Source organism: Heterodontus francisci, chromosome 6 (assembly GCF_036365525.1).
Source record: "Heterodontus francisci isolate sHetFra1 chromosome 6, sHetFra1.hap1, whole genome shotgun sequence".
Taxonomy (NCBI): domain Eukaryota; kingdom Metazoa; phylum Chordata; class Chondrichthyes; order Heterodontiformes; family Heterodontidae; genus Heterodontus; species Heterodontus francisci.
In genome coordinates this window covers 42,579,723-42,591,986 of record NC_090376.1, presented here as the reverse complement: position 1 = coordinate 42,591,986, position 12,264 = coordinate 42,579,723, and the positions used below count along the sequence as shown (strand labels likewise).

The 12,264-nt window shown below is 40.7% G+C and overlaps 1 protein-coding gene across 5 annotated transcripts in view; it reads right to left on the bottom strand.

Annotated features, from left to right (window-relative positions):
• Nucleotides 1–5,829: 5,829 nt before the first annotated feature.
• The window catches only part of LOC137371266 (high affinity cationic amino acid transporter 1-like), a 102,560-nt gene continuing 96,125 nt past the window's right edge, over nucleotides 5,830–12,264 (bottom strand). For all 5 annotated transcript variants that reach the window (XM_068033535.1, XM_068033536.1, XM_068033534.1 and 2 more), the window contains one exon: nucleotides 5,830–10,640. In XM_068033535.1, coding sequence (XP_067889636.1) covers nucleotides 10,444–10,640 — 197 coding nt within the window. In that variant the 3' untranslated portion in view covers nucleotides 5,830–10,443. The remainder of the gene's footprint in view (nucleotides 10,641–12,264) is intronic.

The following is a 12,264-nucleotide window of genomic DNA, read 5'->3' as shown; positions in this document are numbered from 1 at the left end:
CAGCCTCAGGATAAGGGGTCTAGACAGAGACGATGAGAAATTCCTTCACTGAGAGGGTTGTGAATCTTTGGAATTCTCTACCCCTGAGGGATGTAGACGCTCCATCGTTGAATATATTCAAGGCTGGGATAGATTTTTACTCGGTCAGGCAATTAATAAGGTGTGGGGAGCGGGCAGAAAGGTAGAGGCAGAGGATCGGCCATGATCATATTGAATGGCAGAGCAGGCTTGATATGGTCTACTCCTGCTATTTCTTATAGAGTTGACTGGCACAGGAGGCCATTCGGCCCATCATATCCATGCTAACTCTCCATGGAACTATCCCACTCCCCCGCTCAATCTCCATGGCCCTGCAAATTTATTTCATTCAAGTGGCCATCCAATTTCCTTTTGAAAAGTCATTGATTGACTCCGCTTCTTCCACCCTCGTAGGCAGAGTGTTCCAGGTCATTACCACCCACTGCGTAAAAAGGCTCTTCCTCATATTCCCCCTGCATCTCTTGCCCAAAACCTTCAATCCAAGAAGCAAACATGGCCATTTTTCATTTATGGGATAGCCTTGCAGTGATTCCAATGATTCTAATAACTTTTGCTCAGTGTCTAATCAAATGAGAAAGTAATCCTGTATCTGAAGCATTGGTCAGCAAGGAACCATGATGTTTGATGCAGATCTTGAAATGAGGTTCAAAAGGCTGGAAAGTGTATGCTGGGGTTGAAGTCTAATCCAGTAACTTCTAAAACCAAAACTGTGTTCAACTTAAAACATACTTTTGTTAAGCATTTTTTGAATGATATTACCAAAGCTGTGTATATATCAGTCTAGAGAAACACCTGCATGTAACAGCCTAGATTGCTGTTAACTAGAGGGGGAAAAAATGCATGCACTTCAGAACAACACCTATACACAGGTGCCCAGGAAAAGTACACCTGACCAAAATGGTATGCATCAAATCAAAGGGATACTATTATTCAGCAACATTTTTGCCTCATCAATGCCAGCAAATCCTAATTGTATGTAGTGGATCTAGAATAAGGGTGCTTTTCCTTTTGAAGATAGAAGATGGATACCAAAACAGTTTTGAAGTTCTTGTCCACTGGGCATTCCTGGGATATCTTTACTAGTTTTATGGGTACAGTATGTGAATAATGTATACATTACTTATGCCCGTCTAAGAGCGAAGTCCAAAGTACGGAAAGTCCTAATCAGGGAACTCCTCTTTGCTGACGATGCTGAAGAGTGTCTGCAGAGTCTCATCGACAGGTTTGCGGCTGCCTGCAACGAATTTGGCCTAACCAACAGCCTCAAGAAACGAACATCATGGGACAGGACGTCAGAAATGCTCCATCCATCAATGTTGGCGACCACGCTCTGGAAGTGGTTCAAGAGTTCACCTACCTAGGTTCAACTATCACCAGTAACCTGTCTCTAGATGCAGAAATCAACAAGCGCATGGGAAAGGCTTCTACTGCTATGTCCAGACTGGCCAAGAGTGTGGGAAAATGGCGCTCTGACACGGAACACAAAGGTCCGAGTGCATCAAGCCTGTGTCCTCAGTACCTTGCTCTATGGCAGCGAGGCCTGGACAACGTATGTCAGCCAAGAGCGACGTCTCAATTCATTCCATCTTCGCTGCCTCCAGAGAATACTTGGCATCAGGTGGCAGGACCATATCTCCAACACAGAAGTCCTCGTGGCGGCCAACATCCCCAGCTTATACACACTACTGAGTCAGCAGCGCTCGAGATGGCTTGGCCATGTGAGCCGCATGGAAGATGGCAGGATCCCCAAAGACACATTGTACAGCGAGCTCGCCACTGATATCAGACCCACCGGCCCTCCATGTCTCCGCTTTAAAGACGTCTGCAAACGCGACATGAAGTCCTGTGACATTGATCACAAGTCGTGGGAGTCAGTTGCCAGCGTTCTCCAGAGCTGGCGGGCAGCCATAAAGGCAGGGCTAAAGTGTGGCGAGTCGAAGAGACTTAGCAGTTGGCAGGAAAAAAGACAGATGCGCAAGGGGAGAGCCAACTGCGAAACAGCCCCGACAAACAAATTTCTCTGCAGCACCTGTGGAAGAGCCTGTCACTCTAGAATTGGCCTTTATAGCCACTCCAGACGCTGCTCCACACACCACTGACCACCTCCAGGCGCTTACCCATTGTCTCTCGAGATAAGGAGGCCAAAGAAGAAGACTTATAAAACAAAAGGGTCAAAGAAATTAAAATGCCATTAGAAAAGCTCTTTATTATTTACAATATGTAAGAACACAAAACTCAGCAACAGCAGGTAAAGGTACCAAAACAATCCATTTGTTATAGATAAGAAAGAGTAGGATACATGTTTTGTAAATGATAAAACAATGTTGTCAAAATCTTTTTTTAAATGATGAAAACATGCAATCAAAAATTAATGTTTTTTTTTTAAACACCCATGAACAAAAGCAAACTGCTCCAGCCAATAACTTACTGTAAGGAAAAACAAAATCACAAATGGATACTTTAGATTAACTTATTTTTACATAAATACAGATCCTCAACCACATGTCTATATACAGTAGATCATCCCATTTCTTTTTGTACTGCCATCACTAGGCTATTTATATGACATCACTAATCGATGTAATTTGAAAATAAAATAGTTCATGTTTATTGCTGAAAATAGAGACATGCTGTCGAAGCTTTTCGTCTTGCACTCATCAGGACAATCTGAAAGAATACCAATGTGAGGGAAAACAATAACTTTATACTGTAGAAGAGGCTGCTGATTGGTTGGCAAGTGAACTCTGGTAGAGGTTGCAACACCTCTACCAGAGTTCACTTGCCAACCAATCAGCACTCTCCTCTCCTACAGTACAAAGTTGTTGTTTTCCCTCACATTGGTATTCTTTCAGATTGTCCGGATGAGTGCAAGACGAAAATCTTCGACATGTCTGTATTTTCAGCAATTTTCAAGTTCATGTTTATTTCACTTTTGTATATGGCAAGCTTTTAAAAAAAGTACTTTTTTTGTCTCTTAGCAAATGCCAAGTTTACATACAAATGAAATATGGCAAACAAATCAATTTTGAAAACTTTATGCCATACTGTGAAAATACATGTAGCAATTTGGCCAGTGACATTTATTATACTGCAACATCCTGTAAATTGAACACATTTCCTTTCCATTGAAATGGTGAAGTATTAGTTTATGTTATGTGAATTATATCCTTGCCCCAGAATTATTATACATCAATGTCTCTTCAACATCCATCACTAATACTCCAACAAACATTTATGCACAGTGATTTCAGGTAAACAGCCTGATACAGCCACACATGGTGTTGAAAATATTCACAAGTCATTTAAAAAGAAATTATATCTTAAAAACACACTGGTCAAACCTTTATGGTCCGTGTAAAATTACTGTATTACTATGTTGTAGCAGCCAAGATAGACTGCTAGGAAGGTTCTATCTGATGTGCCAGCTATGCAATTACCCTGTGCCTTTTATGCTTATAGCACATGAGTGCAGCGCCTGAGACAGCAAAGACTTTTGTAAATAAGGGTGGATTTTAGTTCATCCCCAACTCTGGCTCCAAGTCAGTCGAAGTGTGCTGCACCTAAACTAAACCCAACTGTATCTGTGGGTTCAGGTCATTTTAATGGGCCAGATGTACCACCAGTGGAGGCATGCCACTTAGAAAGGGATCGTTCTTGGAAATGGGGAAGGAGAGTAAGCTGCTGCTTCATGTTTGAGCAGGCTGCGTGTAAGAAATAAGTCCACTGTCAGTGGATTCCACTACGTATCTTTGTGAAGTGGACACCCAGGTAAATGAGGAAGGATGGGTTATGACCTTGCTCCCGCCTCATTTACATGGGATTACCAACATACCTCCTCCCACGCTCCTCCAGAAATATCCCACAGCACTCAAGGAATGAAAAGGGGACAGAAACCCCACAACACAGATCCCCACCCCTTTTCCCTCTGTATATGAGAAATAAACTGAGTACAAAACATGAAAATTGGGCTCTTGAAGTCTTTGCGATAGAAAGAGACCCCATTTTCTCTTTTAAGTAATTGTTTTAATTAAACATCTTAAGGGAGAACCAGCGCCCCAGAGAATCCCTCTTGGGAAATCACAGGTCCACACAATCTGCGACTTCTGCCTATTCATTTTTTAATAGATGGAAAATGAAAGTTGCATGCCCACAATTTTCCAAGAAACACTCCCTATGAACATCACACTAAACTTCTCAAAATATGCTAACCTGGAACCCCTTTCATACATTTTACAGGTATTAAAAAGCCACCACATTTTATCTTAAGAGTAACGTTCTCAGTGGAAAAACAACAGCTACTTTCTTACTGACTCCCATGGTATGCATACAAGAAAACCTGAGACCAAGACTTTCTGTAGGTTATACTAGAGAAGTGTCTCTCTATATTTAATAGTTTCCAATAAATAACCATAAAGGTATGACCAAGTTATATTTTGTGCTACACAAATACTTTTAAGGCTGAAGGCATAGCACAGCAATAGCCAATTACACCTCTTCTAAAAACTGTTCCAGTCTGAATGCAGAGTTAAGCACCAAGCAAAGCACTCTACCAGCAGCTACTCAAATAAAAATGAGGGTGTATTGTTAAATAATATTTTTATATCACATTCAGTTTTCCTTCTCTCCCCTCACTGAAGAGTCAATTTTTTTGGCCCATTTAACTTTTCCCGTGGCAATTCCTGGAATCCTAACAGGGACACAAATGAAAAGCTGCTGCCCCTAATCATTACCATTATTGCAATATTTACTAATGTGACAAATTGATCTGTTTCTTAAAACAGGAAAACCAAATAAAAAGAAATGTAACTAACGGGTGTGGGTAAGGTCGTTTTTATCATGGTTCAAGCTCTCCTGAATCCAATGGCTCTTGGACTGGGATGAGGGAAGCATCTATCATATTATCTGCATTTTGTAACAACTGTTTTATAAGGCAAGTTGACTATACAATTATTGATTCAAGATTGTAATTCTCTGAAAAATCCATTACTAAATTTGCTTCTCAGAAAATGACAGAACTGCACATAAACACCAAATATATGCTATCCAATATGTGCTTTTTCATTTTTGAATGAGAAACCATCATTTTCCCAGTGAAAAATCAAGGGTAAATTCAGCGATCCTGGGCTTCCAATAGGGGCCAAGCACTCCGGGGATTCTATGTCAGAGAATCTGTGTTAAAACTGTAGGCATATCTCCAACCCACACTCCCTTTGAGTGCAGGGCCTGCTGCGAACACAGGATTGGTGAATTTACCTTCAAGCGTAAACCTGTATTCCACTCTTAAACCTCTATGATTACTTTGTTAGCAGTCCAACGACTACCTATCCTGTAAACTACCATATCCCACAGCGATCAATGTCTCAGTACCACTTCCTCACCCAATAAGCATCTACATAAAATTTCCACAAATTATAAAATGTAGTAACTAGATCAATTCTTATATAATTTACTGCTAGTTGTCAGCATTTTTATAGCATAAATCATATAGAACCCATATCTACCATCTGGTATATATTTATTACGACAGGAGAAAAACACTAGGGTCAATTTTGTGTGCGCACTACTGACTGGGAGTCATGCCTGCTGGAAGCACATATTGGAAGATCCCAGGACTGCTTCCCTGGATTTTCCAATACGCGTCCCCAATCGGCAAGACTCAGTCAGTAGCAAGCAATCATGAAGTTAGCCCTCCTTACTCACCTTTTTCCCCCAGATGCAATTGGACCTACTGCAGCGTTCCTACATTTTACATTTTTAGGGCAGATGCATAATTTTTCCATCAAAGGTGTGTTATCTGGTTAGATCAACTTGATAGCCATGGGTATCCTTTATATTTGATTTATTTCTCTTTCAAGAGTTAATCATACAGTATAGTCATTACTAGTTGGTTGAACATTGACAATAAATTCAGCTTTATACTAAAAGCAGACAAGCGGAACACTCATATTTGAGTGTATTTTCATCTTACTCGGGATTCACTCACTAATTTTTTTTTTATGAGCCCCTGACATCATGCACCATTTCCTGTCAGAAAGCCAAAGATTTGCAAGAGCAGTTGGGCAAATGTGTCCCTGATTGATTTGCCCTTGATCCTGTCAAAGTGCTTAGAGACTCTACTTATTGGTAGGAGAATTACAGTCCAGGGGCTGTAGTGCACCAAGCACTGGTCCACTGATGTGCGGCACCACTTATGCAGCCACATACAGCTTTAGGTTCTAATTTTTATATAAGTATTTCAAAAAGTACCATGACTTGAATAAATGAGTAATTAATACTATACTTCCTGATGATACTAAAGCAATATAAAATACAAGTGGATCACCACAAAACTTAATTTAATGAAGCACTGAACTATGACTACAAAGGAAGCTAGGGGTAGCCAAGCAATTTTTCAGATTTACATGATGTATCATTGCCAGCTCTTTCCAAAACAATCCAAAACTATTCCCACTGACCTCCTGTCTTCAGATGGCTGAGTATCTTCCTTTGCTTTAACTATGTATCCGTTATCCATTGGAAGTTGCAATAATATCTGCATCAAGTACTCCCTAATAGCAAAGCATTCCATGCTCCAATAACCCCCTCAATAAAGAAATTTCTCAACCATTCAGATCACCATGATTTTAAAGCCCCCTTGTCATTGACTCAGAGGAAATGCTCTTTATTTATTCATTCCATCAAAGCTCTTCATGTTTTTAAAAACCTCAAATAAATTTCCTCTTAGCCTTCTCTGCTGTAGTGGAAATAGTCCTAATATCTCAATTCTCGCAATTATAATTTCCTATTCTTTGGGTAATCCTAGTGAATCCACACCACTGTTTCAACAGTTTTAATGTCCTTTCTATAATATAGCACACCAACTTGCACACTGCTAGAACCAAGGCCTCAACATTGCCTTGTTTAAATTTATAATTTCTTATGTACTATATATACACCTCTATTTATAAAAGCCAAAATGATCTCACTTAGTCCCTACTGCTGTAACCCTTCTTCCAGCTCTACAAACACCCCCACCCCAAACTATCCATTCCTCTGACTAGTCTTGTGCTTCCTCCCTTTTCTTTGTCCCACTTTCAGCCGCCTGGTGCCAGTCTCTGAAATTAACTCCTTCAATCCCTCAGCCTCTCTGCCACTTTCTCTTCCTTTAGGGCCTTTAAAAACCACCTCTGACCAGACTGATCATTCTGATAATATCTCCTGTGAAGCACTGTGGGACTGTTTTTTTTTAAAAAAGAGATACAGCACTGAAACAGGCCCTTCGGCCCACCGAGTCTGTGCCGACCATCAACCATCCATTTATACTAATCCTACGTTAATCCCATTACCCTCTCACACCCCACCACCACCTACCTATACTAGGGGCAATTTATAATGGCCAATTTGCCTATCAATCTGCAAGTCTTTGGCTGTGGGAGGAAACCGGAGCACCCGATGAAAATCCACGCGGTCACAGGGAGAACTTGCAAACTCCGCACAGGCAGTACCCAGAATCGAATCCGGGTCGCTGGAGCTGTGAGGCTGCGGTGCTAACCACTGTGCCACTCCTAATGTTTTCTGCATTAAAATGCTATACAAATGCAATTATCATCTATCTACACTCAAGACTAGCTTTCTTGCCTATTTGGCAACAGTAAAAATCAATGACCTTGTAAAGCTTAGTTTGTTCTTCAGGCATTTTACAATAAAGGAAAATTGTTCAAAGGTCCAGCAATTTCATTCTTTACAAATGAGCTCCACATGCCTTAAGTTTTATTTTCACAATTGGTGAGGCCATGGCAGTGGGAAAAATGCACATCTGTAGCTATAAATTCACACTCGCAATCATCCCCATTTAAGAACTGTAGCTTAGTGGTCATTGTATTTGTAGCCAGCAAGCCAGAGACCACAAGTTCAAATCCCACAAGTGGGAAGTTAAATTCAATAAATCTCGTCATTTGCAGTCTGGCACCAGATACAATAACCATGAAAACAGATATAACCTAACTGGTTCACTAATGTCCTTCAGAGAAGGGAACCTGCCATCCCTACATGTCACTCCAGTCCCATACTATGGGGATGGTTTTTAATGTACTTAATAAATACTTGATAGTGCTGTCCATTTTCCAAGAATATGATACATCACCCATAGCTGCAGACATGATACCAGCTGTAGTTAAAGTCGGGTATTGCTCAAGGTGATTTATTATGAGTAATAGGCATTTTATCATGATCACAGTGTTCATCCCAACACAAAGAAAATTGCTCTTTTTGCAATTCCTGATAGCATAAGGCATGCAAAATCTCTCAGGATTTTGCTACCAAAAACTCCCTCTTTCTAAATTTGTTTCGGAGTACAGCTTGACCCCTCAAAGTCAGCTGACCGAGCGGAGTGATCAACAGTCTTTGATGAGAGTTTTGCAGAAGGCTAAACAATGTTGTCGTTAATACTTCTTTGGGCATTTATGTTAAAAGTCCGAGTGCCAAATTTTGTTGCTTTTGCTATAGAGCAATTGAGACAGTGACACTACTTGCTCTGCTAAAGTCTCAACAAAAAATGCTGCAATTCAAATAGATATAATACAGCATATAGTGTAACTGCTCCTCAGTACTTTCAGTGCTGGTTCTTTCTAGAGCCCAAATCTCTGCTACTGAGCAAATTAATATCAATGCGCATTACAGTCCAGTAACAGACTGAGATTCTACCACAAAGGATGTTGGAAATAAAGTTTTTTTTTAAGAAAAAATGAGGGGCTTCTATTTTTTTCTATCCTTAGAACTCTACACTACTCTAATTATAGATAAAAACTACGCCTCCTAGAATATCTATTTATTCATTAAAATACAGTGGCCTAGATTTTCCAACTGAATTGCTAAAAGTAGCCCCTTCATTGTAAAACCTCGGCTGACATCTCTTGAAATCATGGATTGCTGATTAATATTGATAACGTAGCTCCTTACAAAAGATGCCTAAGCCGCTACAGAGCTGTCTTGACAAGGAAAGTATGCCTCTGCTTTTCCAGATACTTTATTTTCATTTCAGCAGTGTATACAATTCCATTCCGCATTGCTTGTATCGAAGCAGTGCAAGCTGATTTAGAGTCATAGTCTTGGGGTGCTAAGTGCTTAAGAAAGCATGGAACACAAAAAGGCCATTCAACTGAATGTAAAGCATGTTCTTTCGCCAGCTTGCGTACAATCAATAGCCCTATCACAGACTCCATTTTAACTCCTGTGGAAAGCTCCAAGTTTTTACTGCCTTCCAAATGAAAATCAAGCAGAACTCCAGAATCCCATCTAATTTGAGATTATAAATAACTGGCCTTTCGTGGTTGGACCCAATATTTATCTAATAGTTTTTAAAGGAGTTAATTACTACAGCATAACTGCCTTCGCCAAAATCTATTTGACAGATCCACTGTCCTATGGAGGGGAATTGTACTTATGGCAGATTCGAGGCTCGGATTCCTTCCTCATTTTAGCCAATGGCAAAGCACTGTTTCCCTTTTAAAGCTATTAAGATTTACTACCACAAGTAATTGGTACAATTACACATTGAAGAACAGTGATGTGACCAATATAACAATGTAAATTTTGTTCCTGAAGAAGAATATTTAAAAAGGCAATATAGGTGAATAGGGACAATAGGAATCAGACCAACCATAAGGGAGATAAATTAACTTAGTAAAAGCCACTTAAAATCAACAAAAATAACTTCATCCAAAATATTATTTTTATTATAGTCTGCATGACAGAGATTCTTTTCTTGCTTTGATAATAAAATGTAAAGATTGTAACAATGTTTCATAAATCATCTCCAACTTTAAAAAAAGTCAAAGGAAATAACCTGCAATTAAAGCCAAAGGGCAGGAAGGTTAAAGTGTTCACTTTCAGACATTTAGTGTCCGGCACCGTAAGAACTGCAGCTAAGGAAGACAGTGCAATATACTGAGATTCCAGAGCCCAAATAACAATAGATACTATTGTACTAGCTAACAAAATTATTTCACAAGTGCTCACTGGACCAGGAAAATATTTTTGGAAAAATATATATCCAACTACATTTTCTGTGCGCATGATCACAAGCTGAGTATTTCTAGCATTTCAGCAGTTCTCATGTTTAAAACCCAATAAATACCTTAAACCCAACCAGCTCAACGCATTTTAAACATTTTATTTGAACTATTATTGAATATGGTGTAATCAATGCTACCATTATTTTAGAGGGTGTGTAAAAAAAAAGAGAAAATGAAATAACACAGCTGCAGTGTTGACCTTCAGGCACACAAATGCTCAGCAAAACAATTTAATTAAAACCCTCACCAGCATGTGTGGGGAGAAATGTTACTCCCTGTCCGATGTAACTAACATTCATTCAGCTGTGCTCCTTTTACAAATGTTCAAGATACATATTTGGAAGAAACTGGTTTAAACATCATCCTCTCCATTCCTACTATCTGCAACACATTCCTCAGCATCCTGCAGGAAAGCCTCCTTCTCAGGAGGTATTGTTTCACCATTTGATGTACCCGTGTCCTTAAAAACTCTTGCAGTTCTGTCAGCTAGACACCTAGGATTAGACTCTGAGCTGTTCCATATTCCATAGGCAAAGTAAATAATGCACCCTGTTAGAAAAAACAAACAAAAGGTGTTTATTTAAAAACCAGAATCACTTTGAAAACTGAAGAAACACATCATAAATATCTCTCCCAATGTGATAAATTTAAATAAAAGCAAAATACTGCGGATGCTGGAAATCTGAAACAAAAACAAGAAATGCTGGATTCACTCAGCAGGTCTGGCAGCATCTGTGGAAAGGGAAGCAGAGTTAACGTTTCGGGTCAGTGACCCTTCTTCGGAACCAGTTCCGAAGAAGGGTCACTGACCCGAAACGTTAACTCTGCTTCCCTTTCCACAGATGCTGCCAGACCTGCTGAGTGAATCCAGCATTTCTTGTGATAAATTTAAAAACTGTTGAGACAATAGCTTCCTTATCCAAGTAATTTTCTTCCTTAGTGGAGCACAATTATAAAAAGTACCATCAAAATTACCGTTTTTGATTAATTGGTTCTAATTGGTTGCTGAGAGTGACTGCCCTTGACATCAAGGCAGCATTTGACCGAGTATGGCATCAAGGAGCCTGAGCAAAACTGAGGTCAATGGGAATCGGGGGGAAAACCCTCCGCTGGCTGGAGTCATACCTAGCGCAAACATTGTTGTGGTTGTTGGAGGTCAATCATCTCAATCTCAGGACATTACTGCAGGAATTGCTCAGGGTAGTGTCCAAGGCCCAACTATCTTCAGCTGCTTCATCAATGACCTTCCTTCAATCATAAGGTCAGAAGTGGGGATGTTCGCTGATGATTGCACAATGTTCAGCACCATTCGTGACTCCTCAGATACTGAAGCAATCCGTGTAGAAATGCAGCAAGACTTGGACAATATCCAGGCTTGGGCTGATAAGTGGCAAGTAACATTTGCGCCACACAAGTGCCAGACAATGACCATCTCCAACAAGAGAGAATCTAATCATCTCCCCTTGACGTTCAATGGCATTACCATCGCTGAATCCCCCACTATCAACATCCTAGGGGCTACCATTGACCAGAAACTGAACTGGAGTAGCCATATAAATATCGTGGCTACAAGAGCAGGTCAGAGGCTAGGAATCCTGCGGCGAGTAACTCACCTCCTGACTCCCCAAAGCCTGTCCACCATCTACAAGGCACAAGTCAGGAGTGTGATGGAATACTCTCCGCTTGCCTGGATGTGTGCAGCTCCAACAACACTCAAGAAGCTCCACATCATCCAGGACAAAGCCACCCGCTTGATTGGCACCCCATCTACAAACATTCACTCCCTCCATCACCGACGCACAGTGGCAGCGGTGTGTACCATCTACAAGATGCACTGCAGCAACGCACCAAGGCTCCTTAGACAGCACCTTCCAAACCCACGACTTCTACCAACTCGAAGGACATGGGCAGCAAATGCATGGGAACACCACCACCTGCAAGTTCCCCTCCAAGTCACACACCATCCTGACTTGGAACTATATCGCCGTTCCTTCATTGTCGCTGGGTCAAAATCCTGGAACTCCCTTCCTAACAGCAGTGTGGGTGTACCTACTCCACATAGACTGCAGTGGTTCAAGGCAGCAGCTCATCACCACCTTCTCAAGGGAAATTAGGGATGGGCAATAAATGTTGGCCTGGCCAGCGATGCCCACATCCCATGAATGAATTAAAA